Source organism: Chelonoidis abingdonii, chromosome 1 (assembly GCF_003597395.2).
Source record: "Chelonoidis abingdonii isolate Lonesome George chromosome 1, CheloAbing_2.0, whole genome shotgun sequence".
NCBI classification, from domain to species: Eukaryota; Metazoa; Chordata; order Testudines; family Testudinidae; genus Chelonoidis; species Chelonoidis abingdonii.
Window position 1 is genome coordinate 114,753,592 of NC_133769.1, and position 20,839 is coordinate 114,774,430.

General features: G+C 40.8%; 1 protein-coding gene across 4 annotated transcripts in view; it reads left to right on the forward strand.

Annotated features, from left to right (window-relative positions):
- Positions 1–20,839, forward strand: part of DENND5B (DENN domain containing 5B) — a 206,012-nt gene that overhangs the window by 135,463 nt on the left and 49,710 nt on the right. For all 4 annotated transcript variants that reach the window (XM_075069184.1, XM_075069177.1, XM_075069179.1 and 1 more), the window contains 4 exons: positions 1,006–1,672; positions 9,765–9,952; positions 14,287–14,823; positions 16,293–16,524. In XM_075069184.1, the coding sequence (XP_074925285.1) occupies positions 1,006–1,672; positions 9,765–9,952; positions 14,287–14,823; positions 16,293–16,524 (1,624 nt within the window). The remainder of the gene's footprint in view (positions 1–1,005; positions 1,673–9,764; positions 9,953–14,286; positions 14,824–16,292; positions 16,525–20,839) is intronic.

A 20,839-nucleotide genomic window follows, 5' to 3' on the forward strand; every position in this document is an offset into this window, starting at 1 on the left:
CCCACAGCGACAAAATGGGACGAGGTGCTCTGTGGGATAGCTGCCCACAATGCACCACTCACAACAGCGCTGCAACTGGTGCAAGTGTGGACACACTGCAGTGCTGGTCGCTGTCAGTGTGGACACACTGCAGCGCTGGCCGTACACAGCTGTACGACCACAGCTGTAACGGCCAGCGCTGCAAAACTGTAAGTGTAGACAAAGCCTTAGATTTGTTTTGAGCATAATTTGGCTTCATGCTGTAGCATGATTTAAACATGTTTTGCAAAATTGTTTCACTATTTTGCATTACATGGCTGATGATTTTCCTAAAAAAAAAATGTCTGGAAAATGCTTTGGGTTATCATTCTAGGGCTACATTTCAAAGTAGTACTTATGTAAAGTAGAATTATTGTAAAATAACTTGACTGATTAATCAAAAACTAGGTTTACATTGAATTCCTCCCCCTCCCCCAATCAGAATAGTGTTTTACTGTTTAGGTAAGAAAATCAACTCATACAGGAGAAAGTTCATTTGTTAATGGATTATTATCAGTCATTTATTCAGTTTAATTTTTTTATTTTAAGATAAGTATATAACATAAAGAATCAATTTTGGTTTTGATGGTGTGATTTTCTTTTGCCCATTTTCATTGTGCGCTTCAGCAAATTAAAAGTGATACATCACTGAAAGCAAAAACTGAAGGCATTTATGTGATGCTTAAATGCATGTGATGTATTATTCATTATTAAGAATAATTATGGTGCTTCTGACTTGGTAAAATAAAACCAAGTCTAAAAAGATCTTTTTTTAAGCAACATTTTTTAGTTATGAGGCCAGACTCTTCATTCTCAAATTTATTTTAAGAGTACATCTTTTAATCTAAACTGTTCATAAGTTAGAATAATTGGCATATATACAATTTGATTTTGTTTCATTGCCTGATCTGCTCATGGAAGCAAAAAATACAAAATCTTAAATTTTTTCAGATTACATACTGATGTGATTATCTTTTTCTTACACAGCTGTGTATGCCTAAAGGGCTATCTTTCAGGACCCAGACTGACAACAGAGACCTGCAGTTCCACTCATTTATAATCACCAGAGAAGATGGTTCTCGTACTTATGGATTTGTGCTCACTTTCTACGAGGAGGTTACAAGCAAGCAAATTTGTACAGCCATGCAGACGCTTTACCAAATGCACAATGCAGAGCAATACAGCAGCGTCTATGCCTCCTCTTCTTGCAGCATGGACTCCCTGGCAAGCAGCATTGATGAAGGAGATGCCACTTCCCTGGCCAAGATCCAGCAGTACAACTCCTATGACATCAGCAGAGACACATTATACGTATCCAAATGTATATGTCTCATCACTCCTTTGCCCTTCATGCAGGCCTGCAAGAAGTTCCTTATCCAGCTTTATAAGGCAGTTACCTCTCAGCAACCCCCACCTTTACCGCTGGAGAGCTATATCCATAACATTCTTTACGAAGTGCCCCTTCCACCCCTAGGGAGGTCACTGAAGTTCTATGGGGTTTATGAGCCTATTGTTTGCCAGAGACCTGGACCCAGTGAACTTCCGCTGTCTGACTACCCTCTTCGAGAAGCCTTTGAGCTGCTGGGATTGGAAAACCTTGTCCAAGTTTTTACTTGTGTTCTCCTGGAGATGCAGATTCTTCTGTATTCACAAGGTAGGCTATCTTTCTGGATTTGTGTCTGATCCAATCAGACAATTCCTTAACTGCAGTGCTGAGACTACTGTGAATTACTTGATTTCAGGGGATTAGTGAGACAGTGTAATAAAAAGAAATGAGGCTTTGCTAATGAAAGGGCCAAGTAATTGTTTCCTCTAGGCATTCTAGGTGTCGTTTGTTCAATTATACATATTTATCATTCATGACAGCTAGTGATAGAATTGACTTAATTGTCATCTTTAAACTGCCCTTGATCCACTTGCAAGACAGCACAAAACTAATCCTCCCTTCTGCAGGAAATTACAACATTAGGTAATATGTCTTGCAGAAAACTCAAATTTTCTTTTTGATGTTCTAACCTTTGAGGCCAAACTTTGACATTTGTCCAGCTGTTATAAGAAATGAAGTTGTCTCCTTATGGGCCTACTGGCACCTTGAAGTAATTATTTCATGAGGATGTAGTTGGTGGCTTCTGCTTGAGACACCTTGGGACTGTACTGAAAAGGCTGCTGCAGGTTAGATATGTTAACAAAGCTGTCAGAGGCATCTTGCACAGATCCTGCCTACTTGTAATGCTTTAATGAGCTTTTGGGAGTTAGGTTTTTCAGGAGAGAAGGTTCAACACTTCCCATTGACTATACAAGCACTCTGACACAGGTTTCAGAAATGTCTAGTTCACAGTGCATAGGCTACAATGCTGGAGCATTGCATCTTGTATACTACAGGGCTGCTGACTGGGGCCCAGATTTACAAAGATATGTAGGTGCCTATGATGCAGATACTCATAATGTGATTTACTTTTGATGGGAATTAGGTGCCTCAGCTGCTTTTGGATGATTTTGTAAGTTGTGCTAGATACCTATTTGCAATTTCAGACACCTAAATACCTAAGTTGAACTGGCCCTAAATTAAAATATGTACTTTGGAGAAAAGAGAAGTTGGGGCAGGTTTTCATATGAGGATAACTAAAGTTGGGCATTTAAACAGGTGGCTTATGTTTTTTTAAGATACTGAATATCCACAACTGCCACTAAAGTTGGTGACAACTCCAGGTGATCAGCACCTCTGAAAATTGGGCCATGTTTGGATGGACAGGGAAGGAGGCTGCCTGAATATGGATATAGGTGCTGAATTTCATGCATCAAGTCTGAAAATGCTGCCTTTGTCATAGTCAAAGTGAAAGTTGTTAAACATTTAAATAACGACACCATTGACAAAATACCTTTTAGGTATACCAGAAGGGGAAAAGTGACACTGTCACCTTAAATACTTTGAAAAAGATGAAATTCAAACAATTTTTGATAGAGCATCTGCAATGAATGTTTTTGTTTCTTCCCCTCCCTTCCCATCCCCACTCCCAGAAAAGTCTTAAGAGTTCCTTGACCCAGCTTTGTTCGCTTTGTCGAGCATTTGTCTACAGGAGTGTGTGTGTTGGTGGGGAAGCTGCACAGTAGGTTGTTTGACAAATGAAGCAATTGTGCAATTATACTGCATCGTAATTCAGGTTCCTAAAGATGCAGAGTTGAGGCTAATGTGCAGCTTACATTTTGGTATGTTTGACTTTCTGTAACATAGTTTTCTCATGTTTCCAAGAGTTCTTTAAAAAGAAACTGAGGTTTATTTTTTTGTTTAACTAAATACCACTGAACCTCTGTTGTACTAAGCTCCTGAGATCTAGCAGAGAAAGCTCCTTTCCAGTAAACTCCTGTGTAGCTTTTAGCTTGAAAGAAGCTTTTGCCTTGTTGGGGGTGTCGTCTTACAAAATAAACAGTTACAGTGCAGGGTTCATACAGATCTGTGCACTTGTCAGTACTTTTCACTGTGCAAATAAATGAAGCCACACTGTGCGCATATGCATGGCTTTCTTTCATCTGCAAACTTCACAAGCTCAGCCTGAGAATCCAGTGCCAAATATATTTCATGTGCACGTGGCGCAATTATCAACAGGACCTGACTGTCAACTCAAAATCAGTTTTCACTGGAACACCTAAATGTATTTCTCAGGGGAGGTTATTGGTACGTCAGAACTTGGCTTTCAGCTCCCAACCATTTCAGAAGTAAAGCTGTTGCTATATACTAGGGATCAGCAACCTTTGGCACGTGGCCCATCGGAGCAATCCTTTGGCAGGCTGGGACGGTTTGTTTATCTGCAGCATCCGCAGGATCAGCCGATCGCAGCTCCACTGGCTGCAGTTTACCGTTCCAGGCGAAAGGAGGCTGCGGGAAGCGCCGGCCAGCACATCCCTTGGCCCATGCCACTTCCCGCAGCCCCCATTGCCCTGGAACAGCAAACCATGGCGAATGGGAGCTGCAATCAGCTGAACCTGTGGAAGCTGCAGGTAAACAAAGCGATCCGGCCTGCCAACAGATTTCTCTGACAGGCCACGTGCCAAAGGTTGCCGATCCCTTCTATATACCTTTAAAACTGATTTTTTTTATTATTTTTTTTTACCCCTCCCACTGTCCTCAAATGTCTGAACCTTCTTTTTGTTCTAACTTGCCAAAAAGTCAATTCAATTCACTTCAGTTACAAGGGAACCCTGAAAATTTGAGCCTGGAAAAGGAGTTTTGGACAGTTAAGTAACGTAAGAATCCTGCTAGTTGATTATTGGGCACTGTAATCCCCCCAGTTAATCTAACAGCAGAGAAGACCATTACCTCCAGAGTTCAGGAAAGAAATAGTACAACCTGAGGTAGGAAGGGCACAGGGTAAGAACAAGCGCTACAATTGGAGAAGGCAGCAGTTTGGAAGCTGGCTGCAGAGGAGAGGTCTGTTAGGTCCTCCAGCCCTGACTTCCAGATGAGAGCCCACCAGAGATGCACCCAGTATCTGGCAGAGACCAGTAGTAGCTGTGGCAGGAGGACACAGGATTTAACAGAACATTTTAATTTTGTATTGGACACACACAAATTATTAAAAGTTGAGACCTGATATATTGGCTTAACCATCTTAGAAACAAGTGCAGCTCTGTGTTTGCTATCATGCTGCTCCTCTGTTATATTCTGAATCCAGATATAAACACAAGTGAAGGCTGGGGCACCAATTGTAACAATGTCATCTGCTGTTCCCAGGCTCTTCTAGCCATTAGGAAGAAAGCAGCTCACAGGGGCTCAGGTTAAGGCTTTCTGGATGTTGCAATTAACCCTTTCAGTGTTGCCAACCCCAATCGTTTTAAAAATCATAAGCAAGATCCACCAAAATCATGAGACTTAAAGTAATTCTTTTACGTGCCTTCTGTTGTTTTAACCTTTAAATTGTGCTTGAGTCACATTTTTAAGCTGTTCTCCACAACCCTGAGGACTAGGAACTTTGATTTAAAAAAAAGAAAATTAAAGCTGAGATTCTTGTATTCACATGCCTTCAGGAGCTGGGGCTTTAAGAAGCAGACCAAATATCAGAAGACTGGGGGGGGGGACTAGAGAGACGGTGTAAAGTATATAGCTAACACTTGCATTTTATAATACAAGACTTTATGCAAAAATTTTCTTATTTGAAACAGACTTATTGCTATAGAGTCTCTATAGTTTAGTAAATCAGATTTGTCTCAAGACTTTATTTTTACTTTCCTTTGTGACTACGGAGAGGCAATAGTATGTATATGTAATGTATGGGCTTCCAACAGTTTCCATGTAAATAACATTCTGTCAACCTGCCAACCTTAAGCATATTCTCACCAGCAACCACACACCACACCATAGGAACTGTAGCTCAGGAAACGATCCATGCAACAAACCTCGATGCCAACTCTGTCCACATATCTACACCAGCAACACCATCACAGGACCTAACCAGATCAGCCACAACATCACCAATTCATTCATCTCCACGTCCATCAATGTTATATATGCCATCATGTGCCAACAATGCCCCTTTGTTGTGTACGTCGGCCAAACTGGACAGTCCCTATGTAAAAGGATAAATGGACACATGTCAGATATTAGGAATGGCAATATATAAAAACCTGTAGGAGAACACTTCAACCTCCCTGGCCACGCAATAGCAGATTTTAAGGTAGCCATCCTGCTGCAGCAAAAAAAACTTCAGGACCAGACTTCAAAGAGAAACTGTTGAGCTTCAGTTCATTTGCAAATTTGGCACTATCAGCTCAGGATTAAACCAAGACTGTAAATGGCTAGCCAACTACAAAAGCAGTTTCTCCTCCCTTGGTGTTCACACCTCAACTGCTAGAAGATAGCCTCATCCTCCCTGATTGAACTAACCTTGTTATCTCCAGATTGATTCTGGCCTGCATATTTATATCTGCCTCTGGAAATTTTTCATTACATGCATCTGTGTGCGTAGGAAAGCTTGTGCTCCAATATATCTGTAAGGTGCCACAGGACTCTTTGTTGCTTTTTACAGATCCAGACTAACACAGCTACCCCTCTGATACCATTCTGTGATAGTTGCTGTAATTTCCCAAGGATCAGTAACAAAATGCTACTCGTGTAAGATCTCTGCTGGAGAGAGATGAATTAAATTTTGTGGGCTCTGCAGAAACCTAGGCAATCCATTTTGTACATTTCCCTTCCAAGGGATTTAAACATGAGAACATGTGGACAAAAGAAGGATTAACTTCTTTTAGCTCAGGTGGTTTCTGCTTACTGTAGTTTTGAACATTTCCCAAGTTGTTGTTAGAAGGATTTGAGTAATTGCTTCTCAAAGATTAAATATATTTTTGTATGTTTAAGCTTGGGGAAATAATTCTGAAGAACAAACTTATGTGTGTATAACTGTGGCCTAAAAGGGATTTTGGTTCTCAGTATACAATCTCTGTGGTTAAATATATATTAATCTTGAGCAAACATAAGAACTGCCATAAGAGGTCAGACCAAAGGTACATTTAGGCCAGTATCCGGTCTTCTAACAGTGGCCAATGCCAGGTGCCCCCAGAGGGAATGAATAGAACAAGTAATCACCAAGTGATCCTTTCCCTGTCACCCATTCCCAGCTCCTGGTAAACACAAGCTGGGGGTGCCAACCCTGCCCATTCTGGCTAATAGCCATAGATGGACCTACCCTCCATGAACTTATCTAGTTCTTGTTTTGAACAAGAACGTGACTTGCATTAAAAATCAGTCCAGCTAGGATATAGCTTTTAGTACTGTTCAATAAAATGCTATTTTCCTTTTTAAAAAAAAAATTAAGAAAGTTCGCTAAAATAACTGACACACTGTAACTTGCTAGGTAAAACAAATTTTACATCGAACACAAATCTGTATAAAATATTTGTCTTTTAATTCAAGAAATACCAAGAACAATTTCCAGGAGGAGTGTGTGAATGTTCCCTTCCATCTACCAGGCCTGTGTTTTGCTGATCGGGCACTTTCATTTTTATTTTTTTTTTCCTCCCCTCTTGCTGCTACTGCTTACTGGAAAATGTTGATAACTCTGGTAATGGTTAGGCTAGTTACCAGGTTACCTCTTTGTTTTATTTAAACAACACTTTCCCTCCCAATTAGTTGTGTACAAAATCTATCCAGTGTCTCCAGTGCAGCAGCTTTAAGTCTGTAAGACCGCTATACACCAGCAACAGAAGAAAACCCAAATCTCTGAATCTGCCCTTCCCCCATACTCCGAGTGGAGACAGTGGCACTCTTCCTGTGAAGGCCTGTCATTTCACCTATCAAGACTGCCAAGCCTGTTCACAGGTTTCGTAGCTTAGTCATACCCTAAGTCTTTTTACATAAGATTGGCATTTTCTACAGCCCTTAAATTTGACCTCTAAAACTTGTATTATTATTAATAAGTGTATGACGTGCCTGCATAATACTGCACTTGGTATAGAAAACTTCTTGTGATTTATCAAGAGGCTTGACTGAGTTTTACTGGTAGACTCAATGTTACACGTTACTGTTTTAAATGTTTCTTAGCACAATAGACACTGGGAATAGAGGAAAATTTACTCCAGACATGTAAATATATATCTTTGTATGGGTAGACCCTCCCAAATAGGTGCTCTGTAAATATGCCAGCTCCAAACTTGTACTTTGTGAAGTGTGTTGGTAGGTAAGGTTTTGAGACTCAAGCTGATATTTTAAGACATTCTGACTCTTAGCAATACGGAATGAAAATACACTTTTGCCAGCCAGGTGACCCTCACCAAAACAAGGCTATTTTTCCACAGATGATGTCAACAAGAGGAAGAAAACATTATGAAGTTTCAGATTCTATTTCCATGCTTATTCATGCGTATCATGTTAGTGAGCTCCCAAAGCCAATGCAGTCTCAGGGTGGCAGTGCTTCTGATACAATTATGATACTTTTCAGAGTCAGTGGTTGGCTTATTTACCAAATGGCACTGAACAGAGTGGTGACCTGTCTGCCCTCAGTCAATGTGACTGTAGGAGAGGTTTTACATATGACTCTGAGATTGGGGGGAGGGGGGGTGTCTAAAGAGAAGAGATACAAAATTAACTGAGCCTGGCACAAATCTGAGGCTGGTGGCAACAGGCTTTTTTGACTGTACTCTTGAAAGGATTCTTAGTTGCCTATTGTTTCCTTATGAGAAGACATTCTTAATTAAGTTTTGTCATGTGTTTCCATATACTTATAAGGAAAATTCTGTAAAAGTGCAAAGTATTTATTTGGAAGTTGCTGCAATCTGGGGGAGGAGTAATAAGCCTGTTTAATATAGTTTGATGGCTCTCATGAGTCAATGGCCATTTGCCTGTAGTTGGTAATGGACAATTTTGCAGGTGAAGATTTTCCATAAACATTGCAAATCCTTTGATACCAGCATACACTCTTTACTACACTGCACAGTTTAGATCAGGGGTTGGCAACCTATGGCACGCGTGCCAAAGGTGACACGCGAGCCGATTTTTTTCATGGCATGCGGGGCAGGCTGAGCTGCTCAGCCAGCCGCCAGCTCCAGTCACCTCAGCTGCCGATCTGGGGTTCCAGCTGCTGACCTCCTGCCAGCCAGTTATCAGCTTATAACTCAGAAGCCTGTGTGCAGCTTAAAGTATCTAAATACGCGCCACCAAACGTTGGAAAACTCTGCAAGGAAAAGGAAGGGCAAGGATCACACTAAACTAATAAGATCTGCATTTTAATTTAATTTTAAATAAAGCTTCTGAAACACTTTGAAAACCTTGTTTACTTTACATGTAACAGTAGTTTGGTTATATATTATAGACTTAGAGAGAGACCTTCTAAAAAAACATTCAAATGTATTACCGGCACTTGAAGCCTTAAATTAGAGTGTGTACATGAAGATTCAGCACATCACTGCTGAGAGGTTGGCAGCCCCTGGCTTAGATTGTCTCATTTATATAATGGATATCTAGTGGCATTAAATTAATTACTTTGTTTGAATATTAAAGAAAATAACTTGCTATTGAAGTTTAAATAGTTACCAGCTTTATTTTTAAAATGTGGTCATGGATTGATGACTTAAAATGAAATTTTTTACTTCAATTAGTGCACAAACCTGTCTATATGGACACGAAGAGTACATAGAACTAAACTCTCTGTACTCTGACTTATGAATCTGGAAAAGGAACAGAACATAGGTGTGCTGCATGCACAGAATGTTTTTCTGAAATTTTAATTCTCACTAGAGTTTTATCAGCTAGGATTTTACTTAAAAATAGTTGCTGGGCTGAGTTAGCATCTGGAAACTACTGTTAATGCGTGATCTAGATTTCTCTCTTAGAAAATGCTTGAAGAAACTGAAGCAGTTGGGAGTGAAAAAGGAATGAACAGTATGGAAAAATTGCTGTCAGATCCTTTCTCCTCATATCCCCTGTACAAAGATTATGCTGTTGTTGAACTGGACCAAATCATTTTTTTTTCTGCTGTGCTATGAAGAGCAGTCCTTTAGTGAACTGGTTTTGATTCAGGTCACTGTGGAACAGATCTAGATAAAATATCAGCGTTCTGTGTGCAACAATTTCTTGCTGGGATAATTTTTTAAAAAATGTGTATTTTTAAAATGTTTCAGTAAAGAGTATGGTTTATTTAAAATCAAATCTGCAGCATTGCAAAATTATACTTAGTTTTGTGGAGATGGGGAGCTAGAAAGCAACTTGATTTCAAATCTTAAAGCCAAGAGCTACTTGAATGTCTTTTCTTTCTCTTTAGATTATCAGCGTCTGATGACAGTAGCAGAGGGGATCACCACACTGCTGTTCCCATTTCAGTGGCAACATGTGTATGTTCCCATCCTTCCTGCCTCTCTCCTGCATTTTCTTGATGCTCCTGTCCCTTACCTCATGGGTCTTCAGTCTAAAGAGGGAACTGACCGTTCCAAGCTAGAACTTCCTCAAGAGGTAACTACTATATGGAATTGTCAATCTTTGTGTTTTATTAACCCAACTTAAAATATTTAATCATTATGCACTCTAGTTCCCATTGGAAAGCTGCCACAACATAAACAAATGCTCGCAATCACTTTGGCACAGGTAAGTCTCTGCTTAGGAGAGACTCTAGGCTGGAATCTTGCAGGACAAAATTAAGAGATGCTATGGGAAAGCCTGCACAAGTACTAGTCCACATGGGACTGACTTCAACAATTGCTGTTAATCCCTTTTAAATACCAAACTCTCTTGTCTTTGCTCCTCCAGAGAGACAGACTTACCAAAGTAAAAAGTCAGTGACCACGATAGAAAAGAGTGTTCTGACAATCTCTTCTCCACCAGCTTGTGAGTTTGGAGAGAGGATGGAAAAGGACTTTTGCACCTCTGAAGCTCAGAAGGTTCCTCATCTTCTCTGCTTCACATGCCGCCCCTGTAACTCTTTATCACAGTCACAATCCTTGATGGAATTCCTTTTTAGGGACAATGCAGTAGAATTGATGCAAGGATTGCTGTTAAGTGGTACAGGGCCTTTATATGCCCTTTCTCCTCCACAAGATGGAATATGCTAGCTGTTTCCTTTGTACTGCCAGACCCTACCTGCCCATGGATGAGCTTTTGGGAATTGAGACTGGGTCTGCCACTAGGCCACCCGCCTGGCCTTAAATGAGTTATATTTTTCGCTAAGGTCTCAGCAGGAGTGCATGTGTGAGTACTTTTTAAAACATTTTATATGAATTTGGTAACTGTTATAGGTTCTTGAATTGAAGCTCTGTAGACAGAAGATCTCTCTGTGCAATACATTGTGGAAAGTGCAAACTCCCTGCTGCCCCCCACCCTGCCTCGGTGCCCTATCAATGTGCCTCCTCTGACAATGAGAGGGTGCACTTGTTCAGACTTTGGCCTCTGAGACTGCTGGCTAGTGAGTTCTTCATTGACTGTGATGGTAGAGAGGGAGTGTCTGAGTAAGAATAGGACTGAGACCACTACATTCATTTCAAATAAGTGGCTGGACATCCATCATAAAGGTAGTGACTTTGGGTTACTACCAGCCTGAGCCATATTTGAGGTGGTGATCGAGAAGTGAATGGCAGTGGATTACAGAGCCTGTCTTCTGAATTGTCAGTAGGCTTTATATGGATTTCCTTTCACAATAAATTTTTTTTATTTGTGTTGCTGTAACACCTAGTCACCTTCATGCTATTGTACCAGACACTGTACAAACATGTCTGTGGGGTTCCAAAGAGGATGGAGCTCAACTGTTCTATGGTGGCAGATGTCAGAACAAGGAGCAGTGGTCTCCAGTTGCAGTCTAGGTTGGGTATCAGGAAATACTATTTCACTAGGAGGATGGTGAAGCACTGGAATGGGTTACCTAGGGAGGTGGTGGAAACACCATCCTTAGAGGTTTTTAAGGCCTGGCTTGACAAAGACCTGGCTGGGATGATTTAGTTGGTGTTGGTCCTGCTTTGAGCAGGGGGTTGGACTAGATGACCTCCTGAGATCTCTTCCAACCCTGATATTCTATGTGATCAAGAGATGGTTCCTTAAGTGCTCGAGGATGTGTACTTCAGTAAGAAGCCAGGCAGGAATGGGGCTGGGAAATGTTCTAGGCAGAAATTCTGCACTGAACCGGAGGCAGAGAAATGGTGCTGGGATGATAATGCTTTATAATAAAGATCCTTGTTTAGTATTAAGAGAAAGTGACTTTGATTCTTTTACATATGATAATATGGTTGTTGTCAATAAGTCTTCTCTTAAATGAAGTGTCCTAATCATGTGAAACTAGCTGTGTTTTAAACACGAAGCAGTTATCTAGCCATGCTTTTCAATAAGGTTGTGTTAATACAGCATAATTATTGTGCTGTCTTCAGTTATCAGATAAATTAAGACAATTACATCTTAATGTGGTGGCCTGGTAAGACTAATGGTATGCCATGTTAAATGTCTCCAATATAGGGAAAGTAATATTTGGGAGGAAAAACTGTTAATCAACTTAATTGGAAATGCCAGCCGTTATAAAAAATATAGATATACATTATATACATGCCAAAGACAGTTGTAAAGCTATTCCCTCATTTTTTATAAATATCTTCCATATATTTTGGGGAAGTACTATATTAAAGCGTATTTATTTTTTGATGCTTTATTATGTTCTCCCATTCTGTATGTGGGCAATGGTTAATCTTGTTTGAAAAATGGTTACAGTACATGGTTGATACAGTATGTCATAAGGATTATGGGGGGGAAGAACCTTGAATTTAATAGAGAAGATTTTGAATCTGGGCTTCATGCAGATTAAAAAAAAAGGGCAGAAAATCTAACACATGAGTGATGATATACTGTTCACTTTATTGTTCAGGCCAAGGACCAGCTTTTCAAGCCCTTGGTCTAAATATAAACCATTTGTGCATTAGAGATAAAATTCTAACAACTGGCCATCATGCCTTCTTAAGGTTACTAATCTCCCTGCATTTACTTTAATCGTCAGATGTTTTTTGAAGAAGAAAGTGAACAGGACACCCTAAGGGATTTCTGAACCCAAATCTCATTTTATAATTTTGTAAATCGTATGCAGAGCAGAAATTTAAAAAGCCTTTGAAATGCAATATTGATTGATAAGACCGTCTTTGAGCTAAGAGCATAGAAAGAATTGTGCTACTGCAGGTCATTAACCGTTTCATAAATATGCATGTTAAGAAAAGTAGATTGCTTTATACTGATTTTATTTGCATGTGTTCCAACTTTATTATAGTGCATTATTATCATGGTTTTCTGTTTTAACCAGCGCATTTTAATATCACAAAGGATTAATGTGTAATTAATATGAGACATTTCCTTGAAATAATAAAATATTTTCTGAAGTAACTCTAGAGGTTTGGTTTTATTTTTGGTTTGGTTGGTTTGTTGTTGCATTGAATGTTGTCCTGCTGAAAATTAACTTTTCAGAAAAGGAGAAGAAAAGTTAATTTTCTTAACCTGGTTTGGGAATTAGCCTGTAATAATATATACAGTAATATAATTTTTTTAGAAATGGAGTGGACGTTTAGGATGCACTAGAGAAACCAAAGGAGTCTTGGTAACGAATTAAATATCAGTTCAAAGCCTAATAAGGACATATTTCTGTTACCCTGTGAATATGTAGGTCTCTTGTTCTGTAGATTTTACGTCAGGCTGGAACATTTTAGAACACAATACCCTTGAGAAACTGATTTGTTTTAATACTTGCTTTATTCAGCACAGTGAATTCACAAGCAGTGAATTTCAGATACCAGCTGCTGTTCAGGAGAATAAAATCAGTTACTGTTTTTATTGTTCCATTATTCCTTAAGGTGCACTTGCAGTGTAACTAATTTATATATAGGATTTTCTCCCTATGAAGCTTATGAAATAAAATGTCTACTAGAGTAGACTGATAACTGCACACATTAAAATCCATGGGCCAAGATCATCCCTGTGCTCTAAAAGCTGTGTGAGGGAAATAGAAAAATCTCCATGGGGAAATCCTCATGGAAATTTCCCCGCATGACACATTGGGAGCCAAATTTTGTTCCTCAGTGGGAATGCTGCCATTAATGTGGCAGATCCTCGAGGGTCTGCGTGGAGGCCCTGTACTCCCCCATTGTGGCTCTGATCCCAGCAGGATCCTCTCCCCACCCCTGCTTCTTGGTAGTGTAGCTCCAGAGGCTCCTTTGGGCGGAGTGGCTGCCAGGGAGACTCCTCAGAGAAGTTGTTAATGCCTGAAGCTATGTTGACTCTTCTGGCTAATGTTCATGTGAGCAGAGGAAGCAATGTGATTCTCCCCCTCTCCCCTTCGTAGACCCTATGGGGGGACTCTCCGGCAGTGTCTGGGTGGTGGGGGAAGGGGGTGTCCCTTTGTACCACATACTCCCCAAGCCCTTTTCCACATAGGAGACCATGGTCACCCCACCCCCCCAATGGAACTAAGGCGGTACAGTCTACCTCCTTGATTCATAAAGTCTCACATTAAGTATTGCCATCAGTTAGTCCCTAGATTTATTTCAGTAAGGCTATAAGCTAGTGGACTCCAAGTCACTTTCCTATATGGCTGCTGCTCTTATGTAGCACTAAAACTCAATAAATATAGTAAGAATGGATGTCACCGGCTGGCGAAGTGGGAATAAGTCCTCACTCTTGATATGTTTTTGGTTGGTTGGTTCATTTAAAAATCAAGTTGGAAGACACAAACTAAGATCTGGGATTATTTTCTAGAGGTTGAGAAATAAATTTGGAGCCAATTTCCCATTTTCAAAAACGTATATGTAATTATTTATTTATGTTCCTTTCAGGCTAACTTGTGCTTTGTGGATATTGATAATCATTTCATAGAGCTGCCAGAGGAACTTCCCCAGTTCCCAAACAAGCTGGAGTTTATCCAGGAAATCTCTGAGGTTCTCCTTCAGTTTGGAATCCCTCCGGAGGGTAACCTGCACTGCAGTGAGAGTGCCACCAAACTCAAGAATCTTGTCCTTAATGACTTGGTCAATGACAAGAAGAATGGAAATATACCCAGTAACACCATCAACATGTATGAGTTGCTAAAAGGCAATGAAACCATCGCCCGCTTGCAGGCTCTAGCAAAGAGGACGGGAGTGATGGTAGAAAAAATGACCATCACAGCTCCCGTGGCAGAGAAGGAAAGAGACGTAAAATTGCAGTGCGAAGAAGAGGAGCTGAGGGACTATAAACTAAATGTGCAGCTTCGTGAGGTCTTTGCCAACCGCTTCACTCAGATGTTTGCAGATTATGAGTCCTTCGTTATTCAAGCCGCACAGGATATGGAGTCATGGCTGACAAACAGGGAACAGATGCAAAACTTTGACAAAGTAAAAACAACCAGGAGCCTTATGGTTTAGCTGACTGCTTTGGGTGAAATAACTACAGTTTAGTTATTTATTCATCACTCATCCACTCCACAGAGTCCAGTGCCTTTTGATATACAGGACCAGAACCTCAGTTGGTGTAAATTGACATAATTCCATTGAAGTCAATGGAGCTGTCAGCAAGGGTCTGGCCTGCAGATGGAAATATAATTCTAGCCGGTGGTTAAACAGTTGATGGAGCATTACCTGTAACTTTGTTCAAAGCATAGTGAGATAAAAGCACCTCATACTGTGGGAATAGGTGCATTCATGAAACTTAAAATACAAATCCTCTCATTGTGACCTTTTTTAAAGCAGTACTTCCCTTGCTTTCCATCTAGACTTCCTTTTTTCTTAACCGGCTTTGCAGTGAAACTTACAATTTATTTTCTCTGCAATATCAAACTATGGAAAGAGATGTCAGACTCCTAGCATTGTAACTTTACCGTTGTGAAGAATTAAAAGTAGGCTGAGAGAGGGTGGGGAGTGGATGAGGAAAATCTGACATGTTAGTAAAAGAAACATAGAATGGCTGGTCACATCACTTTATTTCAGGGTGGCTTTTTAAAGTAAGCAGTAGTGCTCCTATAGCGTCAGCTTTGTTTTTTATATCCCAATCCTACGCTAAGTATGACACTAGGAGGATTAACATCAAAGACAAAATGAAAAGATGATTTATGTCAGGTTTGACAAAAAGTAGAAATGCTGCCTCTAATATGTTTAGCTTATCAGTATTTGTCACGAAGGTAGCCTGTTCCACTGCGCAGCCAAAAAAAGTGTGTTTTTAATGAGGCTAATTTCTCTAGCATTTCTACAGATGCTGTTTGTTTGTGGATTGTCAGATGGAGATTTTCTAACCTGAGTAGAGGATTTAGCCACACAACTCAATTTTAACTGAAGTTGTGCAGAGAATTCCCTTAGTCAGGTTTAAAAATCCTAGCCTAGGTGTCTTCTCTTTCCTTACAACCTGAGATTGCATAAAAGTAATCAGGAGCTTCACCTAACCTTTATCCATGTATCAAACAGTTCTTTCCTTGTCTCTAATAGATACAGTAGTAGGTGGATGCTAATTGTCTCCTTGTCAGCACACTCCTGTGTTTACAAGGCTAAAGGATATCTGAGGTTCCCAAACTGTGTGCACTTGATAGTGGTCCAGAGGGAGATGAGATGTCATGTAATACTGGCTCTTCCTGTTTCCAGATGCTAAATTGCACTGAAAGACGCTAAGTACACTAAATACTTCTCCACACAAGTAATTGCTGTAGCTGTCAGAAAGATATCTGGATCCACGCTGGGAGTATGTTTGGGAACTCTTGGATACATGAAGTAGTAGGTCTTTTCTGTCTCTGTTCTATAGCATAGGAGGGGGTTGTTTAATAAGTGTCAAGACAAAAAATAAGGATCTAGCACTAATTAACTATCCCTTATTGCAGGCTTCTTTTCTGTCGGACCAGCCTGAGCCTTACCTGCCATTCCTCTCACACTTCATTGAAACCCAGATGTTTGCAACCTTCATAGATAATAAGATTATGTCCCAGTGGGAAGAGAAGGATGCTTTTCTGCGGGTGTTTGACTCCAGAATTGAGAAAATTAGGCTGTATAACGTAAGGGCTCCTGCACTGCGGACATCTATATACCAGAAATGCAGCACTTTAAAAGAAGCAGGTATGTCCAGAGCTGTCAATGCTCAACTTCAAAAATAAAATTCAAGGGTACAATGGAGAGAATGAAAACAAATTCATTTAAACAAATTAATTTTCAGCCATTTGAGAGAGAGATGAGTGGCTTGTTGAAGTGAAAGCAGTACTTAGCAGTATCCCTGTTTTGGCTACTGAAGCATTTTTTTAAACACTAAAGATGTAGAGAGAGTAGCCCATGCCGCCCTCCTCTCCTCCCTGACTTTATTTCATGGGATTTTAGAATGAGTTTCAGATTTTTGTGGTCCTGTCTCTTCCTGACTTCAAACAGCTTTTGGTGTTGCTCGGATAAGCTGACGGGTAGCCACTTTCAGGAGCAGCACTGGATAAAAAGGCTGAGTTCCTGGGCCTAGGTCTGTGGCAGCATCCCCACCTCCATCTACTCTCATGAGGAGCCAGCTTTGGACAAACTGAATCACAAATTCTGTTTTTGGATGGGGTGAGGGGGCCCAAGAATTAAATGGGGAAACGTTACTAGAAACAGTTACGAATTGAGCCTTTGGTTGCTCTGGTGATGTCGTATCACTCCACAATGTGCAGTGCGCTAGAGGCTTTTTTAAAATTCTTTTCGTTCACAGTGCACACTCCCTCCACCCCGCCTCCCACCTCCCAAAGTCCTACACAGGGATTTAGCCATGCAGCACCCATTGTCTGGGGAATTTATGCAGCTAAATTCCACCATATCACTTTGGAAATGTATCCCTAAAACTATTAGGATGCTAGAGAAATTACTTTCAAATGTGTGTTTATTTATAGAAAGCTTTTTAGCTGTTGCTAAAACTCAGCATTCTCCTACCTTATAGAAGAGCAGTAGGAATGTCTTATTTGATTAAAAACCGTTCTAATTTGCAGGTCGGCTATCTATCCAACAGCTCATTTCTGTTGATATTGTGGCACCGGAACCTCATGTTCTGTATCGTGAAGGCAGCAAGATGATAGTAATAGCAAGTCTCCTTCATGTTTATCGGTCATATGAATCGTGAACTCAGCACCAATCACTTGTTTCTCTAACCAGCTATTTCTGGAACCCTCAGAGCAGGCATTTAATCTTCCATTCTTGTGCCTCCCAGTATTTTGTGCTATCAACGATAGACACTAAGACTAAGTGAAAATTAATATTAAAAAAAAAAAACAGTTTTTAATACCGAGGTTTTCAAACTTTTTTTTGCTGCCCCCCTCCTTTTTGAAATATTTCAGGTTGTGACAACCATCCCTCCCCCAAAGTGATAGTAAATTACTGTACATACTCATAATATTGCCACCGTTATTTTTGTGCAGCTGCTGGCAGCAGCGCTCCCTTCAGAGTTGGGTGGCCAGAAAGTGGAGGCTGCTGTACCAGTTTTCTCTCCCAGCTCTCCCTGGCAATATTTTTTGTGATCTCATGACCTCCCTACGATAGCCTTGTTACCCTCTCCACTTTTGGATGGGGACCTGTCAAGTATTATTCCTCAATTTGAACATTAGAGTTCAAATATAAGGTACTCGCATGAAGTTCTCTAAGCTTAATCTCCAGCTTAGATCTGATAGGCTGCCACCAGGTCAGGAATTTTAATTGGGACCTGACCCCCCCCTTTCTTCTCTCTGGTGTCCCCCACCCTCCCTTGGGCGGACACCTAGACGCCAAATCCCTTGGATGCTAAAAGCACGGGAAGATAACCCCTTCCCCCCTCCTTCCCAGGCTTGTCCTTGCTAGCCGCGAGGTATTCAAGAAACGGTTTTCTGCTTCCAGAGATAAGCGTTCTCTACCCTCAGGAACAATGAGATCAAATACCCAACAGCTTGGCTTTGCCTTTCCCCGGCCTGCCTTCCCGATGGGAACAGGTACTGATACAGAGGTTTAATTTCTCCTGCCTTACGATAGAAAAAGAAACTTCCACAGTTTTAAAAAGAAGCTTTATATAGAAAAGAAGACAATACAACTATAACTTGCATAAACATTTATGCACGGCTCCTACTTAGAAAAATCTGATAACCCCATCTGATTAAAAAATAGCCAATTACATAGAACCAGCAACACACAAACAGTAAGTACAGAAGAAACTTAATCGAGATAGCCGATTTTACTTGGTCTCGGAGACCAGGCATCACAAACCACAAAACGTAAGTACAAGCCAAAGCAGATCGATACCATTTAACTTTGTTTCTTCGTCTTTTTGTACTCACTGCCCCATTAGTAGAATAGTAGCAGAGGAAGATTGGAATCATAAGAGCTTTGCTTGCCTCACAGCCGTTAGGGGAACAAACAAGACCCAGCCCCCATCCACATCTGTAAAACAACCCAAAGCTCCTCACAGCCGAATTGCTTTGGGTTCCTTTGTCTCACAGACTTTTGGTATATATTGAGATAAGCAGGATTAGGAGGAACCTTGTTTACTCACAGCCGAGGAGAAAACGAAAAGCCCCGAGTTACAAATTCCCGCCCCTGGACTTTAAACAATCCAGTTCTCTGATTGGTCCTCTGGTCAGGTGTTTGGTTACCTCTTTCCGGTAAAAAGAACTTAACCCTTAACCTTACCTATCTACTATATGCAGGACCCCCATTTGAGAAACGTTCTAATAACAAAATACCAAAAGATCAGGATTTTTCATCACAGCTCTCTAGTAGGATAAGGATGTGGATGTGCTCTTCACAAATAGTCTAGGTCACAGCTGTAATTCTCCATTCTGCTTATTTATTCATGTCTTCAGAAGTCATTGACTAAAAAAACACTATAGTAGTGTAGAGGCTGTGGAGAGCTGAATAATCAAAGTGTGTTTGGCGAATACAGATTTCTCCTTCATGTTCTTTGCTTTGTGACTCAATAAGTTTAACTGGTTTGGAATTTTTGGTCCCGTTTTGCTGGAGACTTTGGGATAAATCCTGACTTCATGGAGCAATGGCAAAATGTCACATTGACTTCAATGGGCCTCAGTGTCACCCTTTGTTTTCTGGTGAGTCTTTCTGCCTCCCTGTCATAGCCTTGAGAGGGCTCCTCATTTTTTCCCGTCATTACACTCCTCACTCTTCAGGCCCCCTGGTAGTCACCAGTGTGTCCTTAATCCTTATGAAGAGGGGTAGGACTTTCTTCAGAATGGTTATCCGTGACCGTTTATTTAGATTCAGGGAATGACTTTTAATCCAGAGGACCTTTCAAACCAGTGTGGCTCCAGTGTCCTTGCCCGCCCAAGGAAATAGACTGAGATACACCGGGGCTCTGATGTAATCCAGCACTGCTAGCCTTTAGGTGACTGAGTGTCTTGAATAAAAGTTTTAATGATAAAGATGGTTAAAATCTGACCCCATACTTCAGGTTAAGTGATTGTTCCTTTTCTCAGCACAACACAAAAGGGGCTTTCCTCAAATATTTTTTGTTACCAGTAGTCTGCTAAATGCCTGCTCTGTTTCTTTTTGTCAGTAGTTAGTTTCCAAGATCTAAAGAATTATTTCTAACAGACCTGTCCATTACTATAACTGTTAGTGTACATTAAATGAAATAACAGCACAAACATTTCCTCATTTTTCATAAATGAAGCATTTGAGAGAGGTTCTTGTGGATCACTCTCTCCTCCTGCCCATCCCACACAAATAAAATGTGGTCATTAACTGTCAGTCTGTGTATTCATGAACTCCATTGCTTGCTCTGCTAGAATGGCCAATAGGTTGAATAACTAGTGTTGCACTTCAGTTACAACTCTGATGCCACACTCTGGGTGTTAATTTCCCAGCTGACATGACTGAGGCCTGGTCTACACACGTATTAAACCAATTATGCAGTGTAACCGATTAACACTGTACCCGTCCCACAACGAGGCCCTTATGTATATCATATAAGGACTCTTAAATCAAATTCTTCTTAACCCTCCCCAACGAGAGCGAGTAGCGCTAAACATCGGTATTACCATATCGGATGAGTTAGTGTGGCCACAAATCGACGGTATTGATCCTACGGCGGTACTCCCACAGTGCCACCATTTGTGACCGCTTCTGGACAGCATCTGAACTCGGCATGCACTGGCAGGTAAACAGGAAAGCCCCGCCAACTTTTATATGCATTTCCTGTTTGCCCAGCGTGGAGCTCTGATCAGCACAGGGGCCATTCGCGTTCCAAATCCAAAAAGCTCCAGCGTGGACAGTCGGAGAATATGGATCTGATCGCTGTATGGGGAACAATTCTTTCTATCCAAGAGGCTCCGTTACAGAAGACAAATGCCAAAGCATTTGAAAAATCTCCAGGCCATGATACAGAGTCCACAGCACAGTGCACTGTGCGTGAAAGCGTAACGGAAGCCAAAAAATCACATGG